Raw genomic sequence first — 23,935 nt, 5'->3', positions numbered from 1 at the left:
AACATGATCTCTCAATTACTGATTTTTCTGACCATGGTGCTTTCAAACTCAAAAAAAAGAGAGTAGGTGTTTTTACAAGCTGGTTGGCTGGTTTTCTGCAGTCTTCTGAAGCATTAAATTTCTCACTTAAACTACTTCATGTTAGTCTGGATTCAGGTCTGGTTTATGCCTTATGAACCCACAGAATCTGTGCAAAGCAGACATGTTGATTTTGCTAGTCCATTCTACCTAATGTTGTTTGCATCTGTTAATGTGACTACTAAATAAGTTACCCTTCCCTGCTCTAGCTCTCCCCTCCCCCCCACACACACAGACAGTTACTACACAACACACTTAACCAAACTTCATTTCAAAGTTGGGGGCTTTCTGGAGCAGATTGGACAGATGCACTGAAATCGATGTCTGTTTGAATGATGTCGCCTGTTAGTCAAGGTTTTAGAAATACTGAAGACCAAAATGAAGCAATTCCTGCTCTAAGTTGTTATTCTTGTAGACTTGTAGTTTCAATGTAATGCACTGTTTTAAGTTTCAAAAGATTTTGTCTTACAATTTTGCTTCTTCCTTGTTTTGTATTCTTTTTCTTTCTATCAATTGATTATCCCATGCCTACTATTCAATTTACCTTAGAAATTCTTAGACCTTTTATAAATTGAGAATATATCTGCTTAATAATCTTTTTAAAATGAAAACTTAACAAAGATATATTAGATGTATCAATACCCTAAAAAAGCTGCTTACTTTTAAATCATGACTTCAACATGATGTTAGTAAATTGTACAGCTATAAAGTACAATTTCTTTCTCTGTCTTATGTCACAGCACAGTTACTACCTTGATAAATGTATGTAACCTTGCCACTGACATTTAAATTATACTAATATGTGCCATAAAAATTAAGCTTTTTTGCCACAGAATATAATTTGAAACAAAGAACAGATGAGGTAATAATACAGTTTTTAATATTTTATTATATTGTAGAAGTTTTTTAATTGTATATTAGTATGTTCTAAGCCACTGTGAGTCTAGAAGATTTAGGAGCATACAAAGGAGGGAGGGAAGGAAGGAAGGAAATATATGTACGTGTGTATATATAGATATAGATATAATATATAAAGCTAGGTTAGAAAAAATCAGGAAAAGATATTTGAAGATCACATAAACTCAGTTTCCATGTGTGAACCATCTAAATTGGAGTCCTTAAGGACTAAGATACCTGGCTGATGCCTTGATAACAGTAAGAGGCACATTTCCAATTTTTCTAGTTATCTTCCTGTGTCCTTAGTACATTGCACAATATGCTCTTATTAGAAATTATTATTATTAGATTTTACTATGAAATGTGTTCTAGTTTCAGTTTGTAATTTTGTTTTTCCTTCCCTACTCTAAAGCCAATTTTGCTATTTAAAGGAGGCTGATACAATAATATGAGAGAAATTATTAAAAGATATACCTTCTTTTTGATTAATTTCAAGGTTCAGTCCTGCCTCATTCATTGACATTGGCTATGAATAATGACAATTATATCATTCTGTATTATTTTGTTCAGTACAGTTAAATGCATGTTGAGATCTGCAGTAGTACCTAATAATCTATCTTCTCCTCAAGAAGAGAGAAAAGATGAAGGGCAAAAACAAAAAGAAAAGAATTATTCTTCAAAACCATGAGAAATTCAATAGCATGTGAATTGGTTTTTCTGTTTATTTTGTATAAATAAATTTTCTTTATTTTAGCTCAGTATTCCATTATTCAGTTTTAATAATGAACAGTGTTCCAAATAGAGCAATACTGTACTGTTTTTATAAGCACTGGGTTGGATTCAGATGTGTGTGTGTGATACTGGATTGGCATAAGCAGACTTTTCTGCTCCCTCCTAAAGCATTCTCTTCAGCTCCCTTCCCACAAAATGCAACGTAGAGCATCAAGGGACTTGAAATGAAATGGAGTGTTGTTTGGGCATCCCCTTCCCCTTTCCCTGCTCATCGAGTAGGGGCACTTTGTACTCTTCAGTCCTCTGTGCAGCATTTTCAGTGGGCTGAAGATAGTCATGCAGTAGGTTCAGTCTGCTGTGGGTAGTATCATAAATTATTGATATTACTCTCTAGAGAAAGTTAAAATGTCACCTACCTAGAAAACTGGCAGTCAGCATAAAAACTAAGTTATATTAATTCTTTGTGCAGTTGTGCATATGAGTTCTATCTTTGCACAAATAAATATTCTGGCATTTTCCAAAGTTAGAAAATGGGAGCAGGCCCTTAATTCTTGTCTTTAAGTAGACAGAACCAGATGTTTGCATTCAAATTAAGGCCGTTTAATTCATGCTTTCTTGGTGAAATGAAGTCAAATGGAGCACAATTCCACTTGCATAACTTCAGTAAGATGGTTTTTGTGTCCTTCAGTCATGGGCCTTCCTCTTCTCAGAGGCTTCCCTGACTGAAAAAAACAATACAGTGCTATATAAACATATACTGTAATATTTTTTTTCCTAGGGGTTTGGTAGTCACCAACCCAATAACAATACAATGAAATCTTAATTTGGTAAAGATAGCATATTGCTGCAGATAGCCAAGCAAGTGCTTATTTCTGGTAATTCTGCCAAGTGAAGCTCACAATTACCTTATGGAAAGCATTTTTTCTTCTATTTTTTTTTAACTTGGAACAAGCTTCAAACATATTAACCTAATTAGAGCTAGTCATCTATTAATCTTCAACCTGTAAAATCTGGACAGGAAGGCATTGAGCTGTGCACATAGTCTAGACCCTTCTGCACTCAGAGAAAGGGGTGGAATGTCCAGCTGCCCTTTCTAACATTCTAGACCGTTTCAACACAGTCTGTGCCGGTTCTGACCACTTGGCAGTGTTCATTACAGGTAAGCAATCTGTCTTAAAAGCTTGTACTCCAAACAAGCCAAACAATAATGAAGATACATAAGGAGAAAAGTGAAAACAGTGAATAATGGAAAAGAAGGAGATGATGGGGAAAATACTTGCTTTTAGGATAGACAAAATAGGTAAGCTTCTTACTTTGTTTTAAAGAAATCGATAAAGAGAGACAGAGAAGGTAAAGAAAAACTAGACATGAGTGAGGAAGAAACTGGAAGTGGAAGGAGGCAGAATGAGAATAAGGCATGTAAAGAGGGAGAGAAAAAGCAAGTAGGTTAGTAATTTTTAAATTTCATTATGTATGTATTTATAAAGGGGTTTAAATTCATGTTTGCTGAATTCACCTTATTACCAAACTGTGCAGTTTTGGTGGGAGGAAATTCATAAAAATACTATGATAGTTTAGTGTAAAGTTGCTCAAGTTTGTGCTAGTAAAGTGGTTTGAAATTCAGTGTGTTCAGGCTTCTCTGTTGTTCACAATAACAATTCTCAAATTATAACTTGATCTATTAATCAGGAAGATTGTGTTCAGTAGTTGAATGCAATTTTTTGCCTGTAGCATCAGGTGCATTCACATAAACTTGCCTTAACTTACCAAGTTAGGCTGTATGTGAGCCTTTCTCATACACATATGCAGTATTCTTTCTTCTTTAGCTTAAGAGATAATTACTTCAAACCATGGTTTTTAAAGAAAATAGGAAAAATGCAGACTTTTATTTTTGTAATTTTATATGTGTTTGTTGATGGAATAATTTTCCTGTGAATTTTGGGAAGATCTGCAGACCACCTTGTCCAAATTTCTGCCACACCTATGCTCACAGGATGGCAGAAAAAACAGAAGCATCTTTCTCTGTTCTATTCTGACCTTTATTTATATTGTGAACAGTTTTGCTTCCATTGTAATTAGTGGGACAGTTTAATACCAGCTCCAAAGCTAGTATTCATTTCCTTCCTCCAAAGCTAGTACACATTTCCATTGTGCTCCACACCTATTACAAATTAAGATGTTAGTGTTGATCATTAAAGCTCTGAATGGCTTAGGGCCTCACTATTTGTAGTGAGTATGAGCCTGCCCAGTTGTTTGGATCAGTAGGATCTTTTATCCGTTTGAACGTGCCCATATGGCTAGGAGGTTGCCTATCTTGTACTATTGATAGTTATTATTTGATCTGTCGACTTCATAATATACAAGGAAATATTTGTTTGCAAAGCTGAATTGTAATGAAACATTTAGAAAAATAATAGTTTGCTGCAACATAAATATTTAATTTCTGGATTTTTTTTAATATATATTTATTCATGATACTGCCCAGTGACAGTTACAGTACAGCATGAATTGTGTATTTTTCACCATTTGTACAAGGGAAGTGGTATTATATTTCAGATTCTCACTATTGCATAGTGCATGTGGGTATATAATAGTGATGTTAAAAACATTTTGATTCAGAGTGTAAACATTTCATCTGAGATTCAAAATATTCTTTTGTATTTTGAAATAGCTGTTCAAAATATGAGTATTCAGAACATTTTGCAAGAGGGTATTTTTTATTTCAAAGCAGTTTGAATCCGAGGTTGTATACATCACCTATGTATGGGTTTACAAAACCAACCTTCAACTGATAACCACATGTTACTGAATGGAAGCTACTTCAGGATGAATTTTATTTAGTACCTGTTTTAAGAATAATGTGACAATTGACAACAATTGTTGAAATGAAGTTTGCTCCAGATTGGTTAAATACTAATTAAATAGAATACAATAAAATAGATTATTACACTATTTTTGTGGTAGATTTGAGCCCAAATATCAGTGTTTTACTGTATTGTAGTAGAACTTCTGAATTGTATCAGATTATCAGTTTGGATGTATTTTATGTAGAGGTATAGTTTTCAAACCTTTCCAATGTGAAGTCCCCTCTTGTTGTTGTTTATTCGTTTAGTCGCTTCCGACTCTTCGTGACTTCATGGACCAGCCCACGCCAGAGCTTCCTGTCGGTCGTCAACACCCCCAGCTCCCCCAGGGACAAGTCCGTCACCTCTAGAATATCATCCATCCATCTTGCCCTTGGTCGGCCCCTCTTCCTTTTGCCTTCCACTCTCCCTAGCATCAGCATCTTCTCCAGGGTGTCCTGTCTTCTCATTATGTGGCCAAAGTATTTCAGTTTTGCCTTTAATATCATTCCCTCAAGTGAGCAGTCTGGCTTTATTTCCTGGAGGATGGACTGGTTGGATCTTCTTGCAGTCCAAGGCACTCTCAGAATTTTCCTCCAACACCACAGTTCAAAAGCATCGATCTTCCTTCGCTCAGCTTTCCTTATGGTCCAGCTCTCGCAGCCATATGTTACTACGGGGAACACCATTGCTTTAACTATTCGGGCCTTTGTTGTCAGTGTGATGTCTCTGCTCTTAACTATTTTATCGAGATTTGTCATTGCTCTTCTTCCAAGGATTAAGCGTCTTCTGATTTCCTGACTGCAGTCAGCATCTGCAGTAATCTTTGCACCTAGGAATACAAAGTCTTTCACTGCTTCTACATTTTCTCCCTCTATTTGCCAGTTATCAATCAAGCTGGTTGCCATAATCTTGGTTTTTTTGAGGTTTAGCTGCAAACCAGCTTTTGCACTTTCTTCTTTCACCTTCATCATAAGGCTCCTCAGTTCCTCTTCACTTTCAGCCATCAAAGTGGTATCATCTGCATATCTGAGATTGTTAATGTTTCTTCCAGAGATTTTAACTCCAGCCTTGGATTCCTCAAGGCCAGCTTGTTGCATGATGTGTTCTGCATACAAGTTGAATAGGTAGGGTGAGAGGATACAGCCCTGCCGTACTCCTTTCCCAATCTTAAACCAGTCTGTTGTTCCATGGTCTGTTCTTACTGTTGCTACTTGGTCGTTATACAGATTCTTCAGGAGGCATACAAGATGACTTGGTATCCCCATACCACTAAGAACTTGCCACAATTTGTTATGGTCCACACAGTCAAAGGCTTTAGAATAGTCAATAAAACAGAAATAGATGTTTTTCTGAAACTCCCTGGCTTTTTCCATTATCCAGCGGATATTGGCAATTTGGTCTCTAGTTCCTCTGCCTTTTCTAAACCCAGCTTGTACGTCTGGCAATTCTCGCTCCATGAACTGCTGAAGTCTACCTTGCAGGATCTTGAGCATTACCTTACTGGCATGTGAAATGAGTGCCACTGTTCGATAGTTTGAACATTCTTTAGTGTTTCCCTTTTTTGGTATGGGGATATAAGTTGATTTTTTCCAGTCTGATGGCCATTCTTGTGTTTTCCAAATTTGCTGGCATATAGCATGCATTACCTTGACAGCATCATCTTGCAAGGTTTTGAACAGTTCAGCTGGGATGCCGTCGTCTCCTGTTGCCTTGTTATTAGCAATGCTTCTTAAGGCCCACTCAACCTCACTCTTCAGGATGTCTGGCTCTAGCTCACCGACCACACTGTCAAAGCTATCCCCGATATTGTTATCCTTCCTATACAGGTTTTCTGTATATTCTTGCCACCTTTTCTTGATCTCTTCTTCTTCTGTTAGGTCCTTGCCATCTTTGTTTTTGATCATACCCATTTTTGCCTGGAATTTACCTCCAATGTTTCTAATTTTCTGGAAGAGGTCTCTTGTCCTTCCTATTCTATTGTCTTCTTCCACTTCTGCGCATTGCTTGTTTAAAAATAATTCCTTATCTCTTCTGGCTAACCTCTGGAATTTTGCATTTAATTGGGCATATCTCTCCCTATCACTGTTGCCTTTTGCTTTCCTTCTTTCTTGGGCTACTTCTAGTGTCTCAGCAGACAGCCATTTTGCCTTCTTGGTTTTCTCTTTCTTTGGGATGTATTTTGTTGCCGCCTCCTGAACAATGCTGCCAACTTCTGTCCAGAGTTCTTCCGGGACCCTATCTACTAAGTCCAGTCCCTTAAATCTATTCTTCACCTCCACTGCATATTCCTTAGGAATATTAGTGAGCTCATATCTAGCTGATCTGTGGGTCTTCCCTAATCTCTTTAGTCTGATCCTAAATTGTGCAAGAAGAAGTTCGTGATCTGAACTACAGTCAGCTCCAGGCCTTGTTTTTACCGACTGTACAGATGTCCGCCACCTTTGGCTGCAAAGGATGTAATCAATCTGATTTCGGTGTTGTCCATCTGGTGAAGTCCATGTATAAAGCCGTCTCTTAGGTTGTTGGAAGAGAGTGTTTGTTATGCAGAGTGAATTGTCTTGGCAAAATTCTATCAGCCTGTGTCCTGCTTCGTTTTGTTCTCCCAGGCCATACTTACCTGTAATTCGAGGTGTCATTTGACTGCCCACCTTAGCATTCCAGTCTCCTGTGATGAAAATAACATCTCTTTTAGGCGTGTTGTCCAGTAGGTGCTGCAGATCCTCATAGAACTGCTCTACTTCAGCTTCTTCAGCATTTGTGGTTGGGGCGTATATTTGGATCACTGTGATGTTAGATGGCTTGCCCTGAATTCGAATTGAGATCATTCTATCATTTTTTGGGTTGTATCCAAGCACTGCTTTAGCCACTTTACTATTAATTATGAAGGCTACTCCATTTCTTCTGTGGTCCTCTTGTCCACAGTAGTAGATCTGGTGGTCATTTGATGTTAAGTGGCCCATTCCAGTCCATTTCAGTTCACTGACGCCCAGAATGTCTATCTTTAATCTTGACATCTCACCAATAACCACATCCAATTTGCCCTGGCTCATAGATCTTACATTCCAGGTTCCGATGGTGTGTTGATCCTTAGAACATCGGATTCGCCGTTCACCACCAGCACCGTCGGCCGCTAGCCGTCCTTTCGGCTTTGAGCTAGCTGCGTCATCACGTCTGGGGCTAGTTGAGCTCATCCTCTGTTCCTCCCCAGTAGCATTTTGACCATCTTCCGACCTGGGGGTCTCATCTTCCGATGGTATACCGACATATCTCTGGTTGTACTGATCCATTTAGTTTTCACGGCAAGAATACTGAGGTGGGTTGCCATTACCTTCCCCAGGGATCGCATTTAGTCTGACCTCTCTGTCATGACCTTCCCGTCTTGGGTGGCCCTTCACGGTTTAGCTCATGGCATCATTGAGGTGCTCAAGCTCCAGCACCACGACAAGGTAACGATCCTTTGCTGTAGGAAGTCCCCTCTAAAGACCAAAAATAATATTGTGCTTCTGCCTAGAGCAGCTGTCTATATCTGGGATGCCAGGCAGTCTGGCAGGATTTGCAATTGAGAAAAAGTACAAAAAGCAAAGTACTAAATGTGCACTGGAGAAGATCCCAGTGAGTGGTACATGATAAGATCACATCACGTATAGGGATATATGGGTCTCCCACTGCATAACATAAACATAGTTTATTACTATAATGTAATCTGGTAACCTATATAATTTGATGAATAAAATTTAAGTAACCAAAGAAAAGATATGCATGTGCAAGCTAAAAACACAGCAAAAGTAATTCAGAAGTTAATAAACATTTAACGTTAATAAACAAATGTACTTTATTAATATTATTTATGGGGAAGGGGAATTCTATTTTATATTTAGTGATCTCTAAAAATGATCAGAGACCATGTTAATGTAACTCAAACATGGTAGACGAGTTTTCTTCAGTTTCATCTTTAATTTGTTCAGAACTTGGTTTTGTGCCTGAGCGTGGAGCCCTGGACACATGACTGAGCTCACCTCCTGGCTGTGTGGATAATTAGTTGGATGATGCCTGTCTGCCAAGTGTTTTATTTTTTATTTTTTGTTTTTTATCTATTTTATTGTAAGCCTCCTAGAGTCACATATGTGAGAGGGGAAGCTATATAAATCAAATACATAAATAAATCAGAATACACCTGAAATTTACATACATTACAGCTTTCTGACATATACTTCACAATATTGATGGGAAAGGGTACATATTTTTAATATAACTGGATTCTTAAACTAAGCTTCTTATAATTATTCTCCACTATTCCCTTTAGATAACAAATCAAAGAAAAATCCATATTATGGTCATTGACCACCATAATGCAACATATCCTATGAGATTTACAATCATTATAGTGTAAACAATCTAGCTAAAGGTTAGAATTATGGCCACAAATGTCAGAACTCATTGTAACACTAACCTCGGGTAACAACAGAGATTTAGGAACATAAACTGCAATTTGCTGTCTACTTCTCATGACAGTTCCACAAAATACTGTACAGAATTCAGCGGGCCCTTCTGAATGGGGATGGGCCATAATAAAGGGTCATAAAATTTACACAATGGATGTCTTCGTCTATTTATTTAGCAAGTCTGATATTTTCACATGGGTGAAGAAGCTGTTATGGGAGAAGGGGCAAGGAATTCTTCTTCCACCACCCAGTTGTATGCAGCTACAGTAAATCTGGGTTTAGTTCATAAGCTCAAGGAAAAATCATAAAAGATGGGCCTAGGTTACTCTTCAAAAGAACAGAATTTCTTTTGGTACAAATCAGTGTACCTATAAGTACATTGATGTGTACAAAGACTTTAAATTGATTGGTAAATATTTTAATAGTTGTATACTAAATTGAGTACTACAGACAGTTACATTTTTCATTTACTTTTACAAATGATATTTCAGGATTATGTAGTAAATTACATTTTCCAACTACCTTATTTGTAGGTTTCATTTCCTGATCTATCCATGTTTTTGTCAGAATGCAGATCTTAATAAATAATGAAAAGCTACCATAAACATTACATAAACATTAAAGCAATGCAAACCATGTATTTTATATCAAGATATTTTTATTTTTATACCATTTATATAATAACCTCAAGAACCCTTAAAGTTGTTTGGGGGGGGGGTTCCTCTTTCCGCAACTCTATGAACTTGTATCAACTTTTAGCAAAATTATTGCTGAGCTGTTGCCATTTGAAAGGTGATAAAACATTCAAATGGAGAGCTTAGAGTTCTTTATGAAGTTTATTGCTGCCTATTTCTCAGTAGAAATTCTAGCTAGAATCTAGAGGAAGTTAGCCATGTTTTCGTCTCATTGAAGTTTGAAATAGTTAACAGTAATCTTGACTAACGTACCATATTGATTTTATTAGGACCAGTATGAGTAATTTCTTTTGAAGTCAGCTTTCTAGGTAGAGCAGGCAGATGCTTTGTATGTTTGTTTAGAAATAAGTCACACTGAATTGTCTTGGACCTAATTAAGTGTGCATAATTGGATCGTCCAGAGTAGTTTACCATTTCTTTTCACAAAGCAGATAACACTTCTCTTTTCTGATGCTCCTTTGTAGGTTAGTCACTTTCATTTCTGTCATCAAATACTATACACTTATGGCTTGTTCTTTACTTCTTCAGCTCCTTGATCAAAAGTCTTAATTCTCCCTTGTCTTCTCTGCAACCAGATTCTTAACAAGGTGTGTAGTCAGTATTGCTTTATAACATGTGATTTCTTGTACTAAGCTATTACGTCTGTTCTGTGTCTGATAAACACTGCGCACTATACCATGAGTAAATAATGTAATGAAAACTATAGTTATGGGTAAAATAATTACAAATAAGCTATTTATGTTGTATGTATTTAACTGCTAGGCATTATTGAAAACTATAGTCATTTTACTAATTCAGTATGGTTCATATTTAGCTTTTTAATTAGTAATCTCCTTGTTCATAGTACCTCAATAATCTAAATTGCAAATCAATCTGATTTGAAAATATGGCTGTTCTAAGTGGAGGTCTGTAGAACTATGTTCCAGGTTAGATATCATGGCTAGTTTCCTAGGCAAATTTACCAGAACTAAACTCATTGTAGTGAAGCATAATACCTGTTGTAGAAATATCCAAGACATCTTCAAACTTCATGGACCTTCAGCTGTTTCCATTTCAGTTTTCTATGCCACACATATTCAAGAATTTCAGAGAAATTAAATGACATGACCTATGACTCAACAACTGAAAGGACTTTCATTTTAATCATGAGTATCTACAGGGGAAAGCAGTTACACTCTGTTTATCCCCCATGTACCACAGATAGCAATTTTCCCTAGATTTCAAACGTTCCAAATTTATTTTCATTCCAGATAAGAGTTTTTAAAAAATCTAGTGGAAAAACTCTTAAATCTAGTGGAAACTCTCTTTAAAAAAAATCAGAATTCTAGGAAGGATTTTAATGGAGCTGTAACAGCACTGTTAGTGTGTCTGCTATGCTTCCTCTGTTATCTTTTCCCTTTCCCTGTCCTCATATCAATAAATTTAAGAGTTCATAAAGATTTTTATTTAACTTTTCAATATTTCAAAGTCGCTGAGAGTTGGACAGCATATAAATTTAATAAATCACTAAATTATAAATTATATTTATAAATTATATAAATTATACATTAATATGCATTGTTATTATTTTGTAGAGTTCCTCTTCATTATAGATATATTTCAGGAGGAAAGGGCAATGATTGAGCAGGCAAGAGTAAGCAGTTCAATTATTAAGGACTGAAGTAGTTTTTTATGTAGCATTAACTCATACTGCAAATTTTGGTTTCTTTTTCTTTCTGGACAGGCTTTCTCTCTTTCATTCACATAATACAGGCCTTGGAGCTGAGGCACTCTTGACAATCTGGCTACTCAGAAACAACCTTTTTGTCATGCATTGTAGTAATAAATAACTTTTTCAAGAATATATTAATCTTTTGTGAGTGTTCCCTTACAGTCCAGTGTTAAGATTGCAGTCTGAGACTAAGAACCATTATGAATTGGAAAAAAAAGCCAGGGAAAGTATTTATTAGAATTATATACTATCTTTCAGTGTGGTTAACAATTATTAATAATAAATAAAAATGGCAAAACCTAGCACTTAATTAATTAAAACCATCATAGTAAACAAAGCAGCTTATATATAGAACAGATAGATTTGTTCCTTTGAATCCGTGTTGACTCCTAGCGACTGCCTGGACTGGTCCCTGCAGCTTTCTTGGCAAGGTTTTTCAGAAGTGGTTTGCCACTGCCTGCTTCCTAGGGCTGAGAGAAAGTGACCAGCCCCAGGTCACCCAGCTAGCTTTGTGCCTAAGGCAGCTCATGGTCTCCCAGTTTCTAGCCTGATGTCTTCACCATTACACCATACTGGCTCCCTTGCAAAAATTTCTAATAAATAAATATAGAATATTTGCCTAAATAAAAATATATTTGTCTACTGGCAGAAATATAATAAAGGACAAGATATCAGGGAATTCCAAACCTGAGAATGCATGTTTCACATTAAACCATATATGATTGTGATGATGCCAAGACAGAAGTGTTTTTAATAGTTTGAGTAAATTCAAATATAGGAGAATGTAGCATTTCACTTAGCTTTGTCTCAACATGTGTAAGATTTTATAGGTCATAACCAGTATTCTTATTTATTAGAGTACTTTATAGTAAGACCACATGGGATAGAACAATGGCATGTTTCATCATGACCAGGTAAGACATCTTCAGAATGATGTAGTTGGCACACTAATCTTCACTGTGCAAGTGCACTCTTCGTTTTTAAGATTCTGTGGGTAAGCTTGGACCCAAGTTGTGACTCTTATGTCTTCAAAGAGAATAACAATATTCAATCTATCAAGTTCCTATTAGTTAATCTTCCTTCTCTTCTCTAGATTAATCTGCAGTTTCTTTACCTTCATTCAACCCATTATTGGCCTAATTCAGTGAAAGTGTGGTGCTGATACTGTGAGATGTGGTGCTGCCTACCAGCATGGCTGGCTTCAAAAAAGGGTTGGACCAATTCATGGAACTCAATGGGGATTAATGACTACTAGCCTTGAGGGCAGTACTGCCTCTGAAGGCCATCTGCTGGGAGACTAGCAGGCTTCCTTGTGCAATTGGTTCACTGTGAGAACAGACTTGGACTAGATGGGCCATGGACCAATCCTGCAGGGCACTTATATTCTTATGTACTTGAACAACTTCTCTAGTTTTCAGCCACCAGTAGAAATTGTAGTGGATTCCAGATTAGCAGGCCTAGATTTCCAAATTCCTTTGAAGATCTGGTGCTCAGGTTGTTCAGTCACCAGATAGGCCAGACTAGCTACTATTCAGATGGTTCCAGATAGTTTCATTAAATGTGCAATCAATCAGGCACAAAATCTGCAGCTCCATATGGTACTTCATGCACAAAGTACTTCGTGCAATTTCCAATTAAAATAATGCATGTTTTATTATGTCAGCTGATGGAATAGTAACTAATCAACGTTGTGAAAATAACGTGTACTTCAAACCCTAGTCAAATATGCACCTCTCTTTTTACCTCCATGGCAAGTACAGCCTCCACAGGCTCTTCTGTTATTCTCTATAGGATATTTGCCAGTGTTTCTAAGCTGAATGAAATCATTCTAGTACTGGATTTCCCTTGTCCTGACAAATCATGTGAAGTGATCAGCGCATGAAAATGCGTTGCCAGAAACTAAGACTTCTGTATAGATTGCTTTACTGTCTGTCTTTTTCAGAATGTATCTTGGAATATAGCAATAAATAACAAAGCATACAAATAAGAAAAAAAACATGAGTGTATTTTTATAGTGCATATTGTAGATAAATTGCCATCACAACCAGTGTTGAAACTCCACCTGCAAAAAATATGTACTCTTGCATGGTTAATGTTTTAAAATTACATGTCTGCACTTCTCCTTAGTTATCTTTGATATTATACACAAACACAAACTTGTAGTTTAGTCCTTAAAACATTTTGATTTTGCATTTTAAGCTACCTACGAAGTGTACCTTTAATTGGATATTATCATGCTATCAATGCTAACTCATAAAATTGTAGTAAAGTTTTGATCAAACTAGTTGAAAGCTGGGATATTTTTTTAAAAAAATAAGAGATGAACCCATATGAAATTTGCTAAAATATCTCATAACTGATACTATGCTTACATTTTTAGTTTAGTAATGTTTCAATCATAATCTAAATTTAATTTCAGATGCAGATGGAATTAGAAAAAAATATCACCAAAGAACTGGATCAAGGTAAGTGCAAACTATATGCTGACAATTTAAAACTCATCCTATTTGTTTTGTTTTAAGAAAAGGATACTAATACTACTATTTCAATACACTGTACCACAGCAGTTGCATGTTTTAGAACCTAAATGTAGGCACAGGAAAACCTTTAGCAAAGATTTTTTATGAACATAAAAATACAAAACCCATTATCTGTTGATAAATAATTAGACTAATCTACTTGATAGGATGATTATTCTAATGTATAATATACACAGTAATGTAAGTTAAGAAGCAAACAGTCTATTTAATATTTTTAGATACAGTATTTGAGCATAAAAAATATTATGAGTAATTGTTTTGTAGAGCTGCAAAAATACTAACACAAACTAATATAAAGAAAAGAGAAGGGGAAAAGAAGGAAATCAAAGAAAAAGCAGAAAGTACAAGAAAGGAAAAAGGTTAAATAGAAAAGAAATATATGAGAAGTGGCTTCCAATATTCTTCACAGAAGTTATAAGTACAGTATTTTTTTTAACCTAACAATACATCATATTACTTTCTATAATCTATCCTGTCCAATCATCAAAACCATAAATCACAAATTCATTTTTGCGCAAAAAGTCCGTAAGGGGTTTCCAGTCAGCAAAAAACATAGTTTTTTCTCTAATCAAAGAAATTGATTTATTCATTTCCACAAAATCTGTCAACTTCGCCAACCATTCTTCCATAGCGGGTAGTGCTGAATTTTTCCAACTCTGCATATAGTAATCTCGCCATAGTAATCTAATATTGAAACCATCTTCCATGGCTTTTTTCTAACTGTTCTTACTCCATTGATTTTAGACACAATAGCATGCTAATTTACCATAGATGAATTACTTTAATAAACTAATCCATACAAACTCAGTTTTGAGATGGAATTTGAACCTGTTACAAGTTGCTTACTCATATATCCACTTTGTTGCATATTGGAAAGTGTCTAAATCAATCTGTATGCGTTCCATTTTGAATTAATCAAATGAAATTATTTATTAACTAGAAAAATTAATAGATAAAATTAATCTAAACTAAAAATCTGACTTTAACATTCCTCCCATTTCTCCTAAGCAAGCACACAATTTTCAGTGCTTTCATCAAATAACCATGCCAATTTTTGGACCACAGAAAATTTCTCCATTAAAAGCATTCCAGAAAGCCTACATTATTGGGTTTATTGCAGTTTGTAACCTGTTTCTGCTATATATAATTTCAAAGCATTCCTTCTGACTGTTCCAGTATGATTTATTCTGTATGGATAACATTGGTAATTTGGGTTAAAACTGTTGCCCTTATTTCTAAAGTGTGTAGTGTTTGCAAAGATGTACACCATAGCTAGAAAGTTCTATCAGTGTTTTGTTCTTCCATAGCAAAATAAGCAGTTTTTAAAGTTTTCATAATGCATTCTGATACCATTGTCTGTTACCAGATATTATAAAATCTCTAAAAAACATGTGCTCTTCTTGTTTTTCAGCTAAAGTTGAACTTGATGCTGGATCTGTTAGAGTCTCCCCTGTAGGATCAGTTGATGGATCTTCAAAAAACCCAAATAAAGACCAAGATCAAGTTTCCAAGGCAACACAGCAGTATCTAGATGTTTTAAAGAAAAACTATATGATTTGAATAAACTCTGCAAACTTGTAGATTTGACTTTGTTGCATAACTTTTCAATGGGACACTTATCAGGCACAGTGCACTTGTATCTGGAAAAATACTTCATAGTCCTGAAGACCCCCCTTTGTAATATGTCCTCCCCGCCCCCATATTTTTTCTTTGGCAAATTCATACTAGTCTACGTCTTACAGAACCGCTTGTTACTCTTTCAAGTTTTGTAAGTATATGTAAATTATAACCAAAGCCCTTCCTGAAATATTTACATACACCTGCTTGTATTCATTAATTTGCATGTTGTCAGGTAAGATACTGTGCTTTTCTGATACATTTACTTTATGCCCTCAATTGCATTCCATACACTGGCAATTCCTACTTTTGTTATTAATCACTTTCACATAGGTACAGCATTAAGCATTCCATACTGATAATATGCCATGCCAGCAGTAGCACCAAGAGACTTCTGATTTGTATTTTTAAGTAGTGCTGAAAATGCACTGATGATTTAATTGTAACAGGAGAACTAGCAGCATTTTGTATATCCTGAACTAGTGGTTATCTTCTACCTCCAGGTTGTTGTGTTTTTTTAATTTTTCAGGGGTGGTGCTACAAGGTATCTGGTGTCCTTTAGATAGAAAACGTTCAGTGATACAGCGTGTGCAGAGTTTAGAGTTTCTGGAAATTCTATTAATTTTGAAAGTCAGCAAGTAAAAAGCTTCCATAAAAACCAGATAAACCACAACTTTAAGCATCCCCATTCATTAGAAGAATAGTAGCTGGTAGCAGAATGAATTCTGTTTCTTAATTGTCCTGACCCAGCCGAAGGAGTGGAAGGATCTTCCACACTAAACCTCAGAAGGGGGATGGAAAGGGAAGTTTCATTCATAAAGTTGGAAATCATCCTCACTATATGATTACATTCCATTATTTAAAATGGAATAGTAAACTACAGTGGCACAAAGCCCGTCATTTTTTTAAGAAATTAAAAATATTTTTCATTATTTATGCAGTGTATTTAATGTGACTTATTTAATAAAATTTAAAAATCACTGATGTTTCTGAATGTTTTTCCCAGTTTCAAATTTTCATTTTCCTATGTTCTAAGCTATAACTTTCTTCTAGATAATAGCATTTTAAAGTTGTTTTTTCCCATTGCTTATTTACAGTTCTAAATACTTCATGAGTCAGTAATAAAATGTATACTTTAATGTACATAAAGCTATAACAGTAAAAAATAAGTATAAATGATCTAAATTACATGAACTTTAAAAAGGAGCCATGTCATTGTATAAATAATTCTGTACAGCGGTCCTTGTCTTTTTTCTTTCAATGTACAACTGAGTTCAAAGGTTCTGCTCGAATATTTCCCAAGTCAAGGGCTGAATCTGTTTCTTCATCTATTTCTCCAATTACAGCCCTGAAAAAGAAATTTTGACTGCTCTAGTAAATACATTTTTTAAATTAAACACTGATAGAAATTGCAAGCCATTCTATCACAAAAATAATTATTTCTACTTAATATTCTTTTCATACTTCGCAGCAAACTGAAAAGTTTTAATGAAATTCTACAAAAGAAGGGTATAATATCTAGCCTGAAGAAGTGGATTGCACTGAAGTACTTTCACATTAAAAAAAATAGAAACAATAGCTTCCACCAGCAAATACAGAGAAAAGTATTTTGTTCAAAATATATGAGTTTAAAAAAAAAACTAAGCAAACTGGGCAATTGTTTTTCTCCTTTAGATTGCAGTCATATACATATACACAAAAGTAAGTTGAAGGAGACATACAAAAGATGAAGAGGGAGTATCGAACTCTGACATGACCTGGGTACATAAGAGACAAAGCCCGATTGTGAACATTAGAGAAGAGGTGGTCTTAACAAACAGAGGACTAGAGAAAAAACACTGGTGGGATTATAAAAGGAATTCTATGCAAATATTAGTGTGTAAGCTGGAAGGGGCAAAGGAAAGTGAATTTTCATCAATGAGTACATGAAAAGCTTTAGAGCAGAATTTCCCAAATTGTGAGGTGTACCTCCCTTGGGGAAGTATAGACAGTCCATGGGAGGTCCGAAGAACATTTTAGTTACATAGTTACAATTTGTGTTCATTATGGTGTTTGGATTTTTAGGGGAGGTGTGTACATTAAAATTACACTAAAGGGAGGTGTGATGGCAGAAAGTTTAGGAACTCCTGCCTTAGAAGGATACCAATAACCCTGTTTCCAGATAGGTGCTCAAATGATGGGTGGTCTCATACCTTAACTGCAGCTGGGATAACATTATCTTCAAAATCAAAAAAACTTACACATTATCTCCTCTTACAATGTATAACCCTAATACTACTTGTTCCACTCCTTGTGAAGAACTGAATACTCTTTCATGGCTCTCATCCAAAATCAAGTTGATTGTCTGATCAAAGCCCTTGAGAGTTCCCTAAAAATAGATACATAAATTAATGCAATGTACCAAATTCTCAAATCTTCATTCTTAAAACAAATTTGTCACAATACTTGTTTCTCAGCCTTAAAAAAATCTCCCCACAACCCATATTTAGATGGATTAGAATAAATTATATATCAACACTAAAGCATGAGGTTTGAATAATTATACCCAGGTCTGGGCTCTTGTTTTTTTTGTTTTGCCCACCAGCAAGTTTTGTGCACCAATCAATTACATCCACTTATTTCAGCTCACACTTTTTCTCCCACCAAATGAGTTAAGGTTTTCGATTGATGGCTGACAGCTAACTGCAAATTTAGATGCCCATGCTGTAATCACAATAAGGACATCACACCAATCGATTATCTCCACAATGGGCAAAAAGTTCCTGAACAAGAGATTTTAACACTAATGGCAGGCAAAAAAGGCACAAGAGCCCACTTCTGATCTAAGTCAAACATTTTAGAAAAGAACAAGAGTTTAAGAGGAAATCTTACCACAATCATTCGACCATCTGAAGTAATCACAGCAACAGTACCTGAAACTCATGTCAAGGAATAATCTTAAAGTAGGCTGTGTGCGCGCACACATATACACACAGCCAATAAGGATAAGCTTACTCTTGCTAATGTGGTAGAGCACTTTAAGAAACTAGATCTCCCCCATTCAAAACCAATACTCTGGCAATTTTAATGCCACCTTTTCCTTGTACAAAAAATTGATGTTTGTGCATGCATGCATGCATGTAGTGTGTGTGTTTCTGTATCTGTCTATATCAGATTATACCTGCTGCTTCAAAGTAGCAATATCTAGTCTGATTTCAGAACTTAGTAAAATCAGCTCTAGTGAGCACTTGGACAGACGATTTAGGCATTCCAAGGTGATAAACAAGATTATGTAGTTTTAAAAAATCCTAGAAGGCAGCAACAGGAAACACCTCAAAAACTGCAACAATGCAACCACCAGAGATTGAGCTCCATCTGAGTGCATGTTTCTGTACGTTGCTGAATTAAAAAAAAAAGGGTTGGATAAACCTTCCCTAACAATATGTAAGGAGCTAATCTTAATTCATGTAACTCGCATTTGGGCAAGCTTGACTTAACCTTACACATGTACTTCGCAATTCCCCATACAACCCAAATTTGCTGATCCAGCAAACCTCGCTCGTAATAGGAAACCACCACTTGAGAAGATTGCAGGGAACTCCTTTCTTCCCTACCTCATCCCTTTCGGCCAGTGGTTGCCAGCTGGCTGGGGATGATAGGACTGTAGCCCCACCCCCATTGCAGATGAGCAACGCAATACCTTTTTCAAGAAAGCCCCCCTCCCCGCAGGTGAGATGCACCGCCCAGGGCGTCGCTTTCATCCCACAGGAAAAGCCCGCCCCTTCCCGCGAGAAATCGAATCATCCAAGCGGAGCCGATTTTGAAAAAAAGAGAATGGCAGAGCTTGCAGCCAATCGCAACCCGCCGAACGTCCCCTCGCGCGCGCGGCGCGAGGGCGAAGACTGACGAAATACGAAATTAGGCCGGAGCCCCTGAAAGCCTTAATTTCACATCCCATTCCTGCTTCGCCATTTCACCACTCGCGTAGTTTCGCCGCAAACCTAGCAACGGAAGGATACGGTTGATGTAGTTTTCCAGCGCGGAGGTCATAGCGACGGTTCCTGTTGTAATCCTACGGTCTGTAGCCCAAGATAAGCTATCGCGAGATCTCCCGATCTCAAGCGAGAAACTAAGTCCTGTCACGTGGCATCCGGGCATGAGCTTTGATCAGTGCGCGCGCGCGACGTTACAGTTTCGCGGAGCATGCGTCGGACCTGTTCCCAAGATGTAGAATAGATGTAGAATAGCCGTCTCTTCGCTGAGAAAGGTCTCTTAGGTTCCATATTCTTAAGGAAAATTACAGTTCCCCATACAAAAGAATGGTTATGATTAGCTGACCTATATTTTGACACACCTCTCTACAAACTGAAAAGAAAGCCTCAGAAGGTTCATTAAATACGGAGTTCATTTAAAAATGACTTTGAGGATACCCGGAAGCAGCATTCCTACAGAATTAAAGGTCAAAGCAGAGACTTATAGAGAGAGGATTGGCCTTCGGGCGAGTCTATGGTGGCCGGATGTTATCGGCCTTTCTCGCGATCATTCGCGATGGGCGGAGCAGGAGTGGGGGATGTTCGAGCGCGGCTGTGACCGAGTTCTCTGCTGTTCAGAGGTGGGCGAGTGCCCGATCTGGGCTGCAAAAATCCGGACTAGGGAAGGTAGCGGGGTCCGTTTTGCCGCTATTCAGTGCTTGTCCGGATTTTTGCAGCTCGGATTTGTTAGTTCTCATCTCTCTCTTCCCAAGTCCAGGGCTTAGTGGTCTATTTGAGTGGGGAGAAATGGTTCAGTGCAAGAAAGCGTCTGTCGCCGCAGAATTACGCACAAAATCAGCCCACCGTCAATTTACTTCAGTTGCATTTCAGAAGCACAGGTAATAGGTCTTCCTAGCCTGGCTGACATAGAAATAAAATCCGTGTGTTTCAAGACGCAGTGGAAAAATGATTTTGTTCCACGCAAGCCCCCGTCCAATACACACCCGCATTCTGGCAGTATCCTGGCACCACCTTCACTCCCAGATGCATTTGCACAGCATGCTAGGTTTGCTTGGTTTTAACCTTGCGGGGATGGGAGTTTGAGGTGTACCATATTAAGTGAAAGTGGCCCGTTATTGTATAGTTTACTGTGCGAATGGAAAAAAGGGATTCATTCAGTAAGCAAGGCGTGTACGAATACAATCTGTCTCAAGCTGAAAAGCTCATTAGAACAAAAAAGGCATTAGTAAGGGGCTGAAGCAGTTTGCCACTGAAGAAATTCGTATTAGTAGCCATGCCATACTCCATGTTGGTTTAACAGAAATCTGAATGCAACACTGGGAAACTAGACTCAGTTCCTCCTTCTACAGAGCACAAAGCCTCCTTTACAAAGTCATCCAAAACAGTAAATGTGTGCCTGACATAAATTTGGCTATTGCTTCAGGGGGCATCTTGGTGGCATACCCAAAGTAGGAATTCGTCAGATCCCCCAGTAGTTTGGCTAGTAGACACATGTTGAATTTTGAGAACAAATTGTGAATGCTTTGGCTGCCATGGGGAGGCAGGTTGCAGTCACAAAACAAAAGAGAGAGATAAAACAGAATGTTAAGAGGGAGATCTGTGGGTGTGTTGATTCCTGCAAGTGTTACATTGGGGATCTTGGCTGAAATTGTTCACATTCTAAACACTGGTAACTGAAGAATCCTTTTTTCTTGATCAGCAATATTCAGTAAATACTAAAAAAAGGGCTTTCCGTATTTTAGCACACTAACTTGGAAATAGAGTATATAATCCAAAATACATCATTTATGTGGAAAGGGTGGAATGCAGGCAGGAACGGATGCATGCTCTTTTCTCGATATCAGCAATGTATACTGTACATGCATATTTAGAAACAAATTCCATTGAGCTCAGTAGGCCTTATTTCCAAATATCTGTGGAGTCCTTGGTGCTCTCTTAGCTTGGTTGTTTGCTTGCAGACGTTTCATTACCCAACTAGGTAACTCTTGTTTATATATAGTAGCTTGTCCTGCCAGTGTTATTAGAATTAAAATTTGTTTTTAGCAGAGGACATGATATGCTATAGTAATTATTAACCTTAGTATTAAAACATTTATTTTTAATTTCTTAACCAAGTGAATCTTCTTGTGCAGTTTCTGAATGCAGAGATATATCCTTTTAAAAGCAGTAATTCAAAAGGAATTATTGGTTTCCATCAACTCTTGAATGGAAATAATGTATTCAATGAATGATGCCAATCAAAATCAGTCAAGCTTTCCCCTTGAATGAGAAATAATGGAGTGTCATTTGTTTTTATGGTTTATTTTCTTTCTAAGTCTATAATACAGAAATATGTTTCCTTGGGATCAAGGGCCAATGCAATAAATTGCTTTCCCCCCCAAAGCTTTTCAATTTATAGAACTCTGGGAAATTATTTTATTCTCACTTGCATACATAGCTGAGAATTCTTTGCTGAAGTTTTCTTTTAGAATAGGATGTGTCTGTTTTTCCAGTTTCTGGCATGACTTCCCATAACACCCAACCTGTGCGGGGACTTTTCTGGTAGCCATAACGAAGTAGGGGTCTGGTTTAGAAAAGGTTTATTTATGCTTCTAAATTAATGCCCATTAAATATCGAAGCAGCTATCACTAGAAACATCTTTCATATAAGGCTAACAAAATCATGCAATCAAGCACGATTCTACAATCGTTGAAGTAATTGGTAATGTAGTAAAATCTAATATTAACATTAAAATATGTGATGGATCATACTACAGAGAAATACTACTGTCATCCTGCTGAAGTTTTTGTTGAAAATTAAACAACCACAGTATTGGACTTTCAGAGTAGCTCTCAGTTTAACTTTGGGCAATTCTAGTTACAACATGAAAACTACCCTTCTGTAGCCTTGGGCAGATTTCAAGGTGAGGAAGACCTTCAGTGCGATGGATTGATACAGTTACCACAACAATGGATGCAAACATTGGAACAGTCAGGCATATGGCACAAGACCGAACAGCATTTTGTTCTGTTATACATAGGTTCGCTGTGAGTTGTAAACGACTCGACGGCAACTAACAACAACAACAACAACAACATTGCTTATGCCCAAAATAAAAGAACATCCACGCAGAGTCTTAAGTATTATAAACAGTTTCTGAATTGAGCAGAATTATTCAGTAACAAAATCATGGGGTTTTGGGGAGTGGGGAAAGGATCATTTACTACAGTTATATGAACATGCAGCCCTGGGGACAAGATAGGTAGCTATGTTTCTATATGGACTGTGCTCACTATCAAAACTGCATTCACTTGCTTTTTTCTGCATATTTAAATTTAAACACATTCACACAGAATACCAATACAGAACACTTTGTGTAGAGGTGTACTGTTGTTTCATAGGTTCCAAAATAAATTAATACTTAGAAAGAAAAATAATGTAACTGCATGTACATATTTACAAGATTTAGTATGTTATTAACACTAAAATAACTTTTTTTAAAAAATCTTTAAGATATTGCATGTTCCAGTTCAGTTCACTCAGCTTGTGTAAAGGATGCTGAAAAGTAATAAAGATTCCTGAAAATATAAAGGGATCTAAGTTTTTGAAGAATTTTGTGGTAATCCAGGACTAGTTCTTTATCAGCAAAAGAATAAAATTCCACTTAGATCATTCTTTTAAAGAAAAGGAATGCCATCATCTGATTTAGGCACAAAAACTCTGTGTGGATATTGTGTGTGTGTGTGTGTTTTCTTTCTCGAATATTATAAAAGAGCAAAATGACAAATGGAATTATTGGTGGTCAATTTGTGATGAATTAATGCTAATTTTGAGCTGGGGACTTAGAAATCCTAAATAGCAAGGCAATGTTGGGATTCTGATACTTTTGTTGAATTACTGACCTGAGATTCCAAATCAAGGAAATATGTATCTGTGGAGTCCTTGGTGCTCTCTTAGCTTGGTTGTTTGCTTGCTGACATCTCATTACCCAGGTAGGCAATATTATCAGTGTAAGTAAGTGTGGGGTTTGCTCCCTATTTATATACAGTAGCTTGTATTCCAGTTTTGGTGGGGGGTTGGTTTTCTCCTTGGTAATTCCTTGATTAAGGTATTGTTTTCTGCTTGATTGTTTGTTGGGTGTTAATCCCTGTTTATCTGGGTGTTGGCTGCTGGAGGGGATGTGTTCTGGTCTTTTTGTTTCCTTCTTAGCTTTTTTTATTGTCTTTTTTGAATGGTGTGTCAGTATGGTTTATCTTTATGTGTCTATTGATGGCTGATTTGTCTGAATGCCAAGCTTCCAGGAATTCCCTAACGTTTTTGGATTTGGCTTGGTCTAGGATGCTCACTGTTTCTCAGTTAAAACTGTGGTTGAGTCTGTCCAGGTGTTGTGAGATTAAGGAGTTTTCATAATGTCTTCTGACTGCTA

General features: G+C 36.8%; 2 protein-coding genes across 5 annotated transcripts in view; one reads left to right on the top strand and one right to left on the bottom strand.

The window, feature by feature from the left end:
• The window catches only part of ANKRD26 (ankyrin repeat domain containing 26), a 70,343-nt gene extending 53,739 nt beyond the window's left edge, over positions 1–16,604 (top strand). For 3 of the 4 annotated variants that reach the window (XM_063309518.1, XM_063309517.1, XM_063309520.1), the window contains 2 exons: positions 13,821–13,866; positions 15,353–16,604. In XM_063309518.1, coding sequence (XP_063165588.1) covers positions 13,821–13,866; positions 15,353–15,501 — 195 coding nt within the window. In that variant the 3' untranslated portion in view covers positions 15,502–16,604. Of the gene's footprint in view, positions 1–3,032; positions 3,188–13,820; positions 13,867–15,352 lie in introns of those variants that run through there. The other variant, XM_063309519.1, reaches the window with a different exon arrangement.
• Positions 16,605–16,673: 69 nt separating this feature from the next.
• LSM8 (LSM8 homolog, U6 small nuclear RNA associated) lies at positions 16,674–19,693 on the bottom strand. The gene is made up of 4 exons (XM_063309521.1): positions 19,557–19,693; positions 18,430–18,470; positions 17,799–17,926; positions 16,674–16,906 (listed from the first exon to the last, which is right to left on the bottom strand). Exons 1-4 carry the CDS (start codon positions 19,585–19,587, stop codon positions 16,816–16,818), a joined length of 291 nt encoding a protein of 96 aa, XP_063165591.1. The 5' UTR covers positions 19,588–19,693; the 3' UTR covers positions 16,674–16,815.
• Between the last annotated feature and the right edge of the window lie 4,242 nt (positions 19,694–23,935).

The sequence above is a fragment of the Candoia aspera genome, chromosome 7 (genome assembly GCF_035149785.1).
Source record: "Candoia aspera isolate rCanAsp1 chromosome 7, rCanAsp1.hap2, whole genome shotgun sequence".
NCBI lineage: Eukaryota > Metazoa > Chordata > Lepidosauria > Squamata > Boidae > Candoia > Candoia aspera.
The sequence above is the reverse complement of the archived record's forward strand: the minus strand, read 5'-3'. Positions and strand labels throughout refer to the sequence as shown.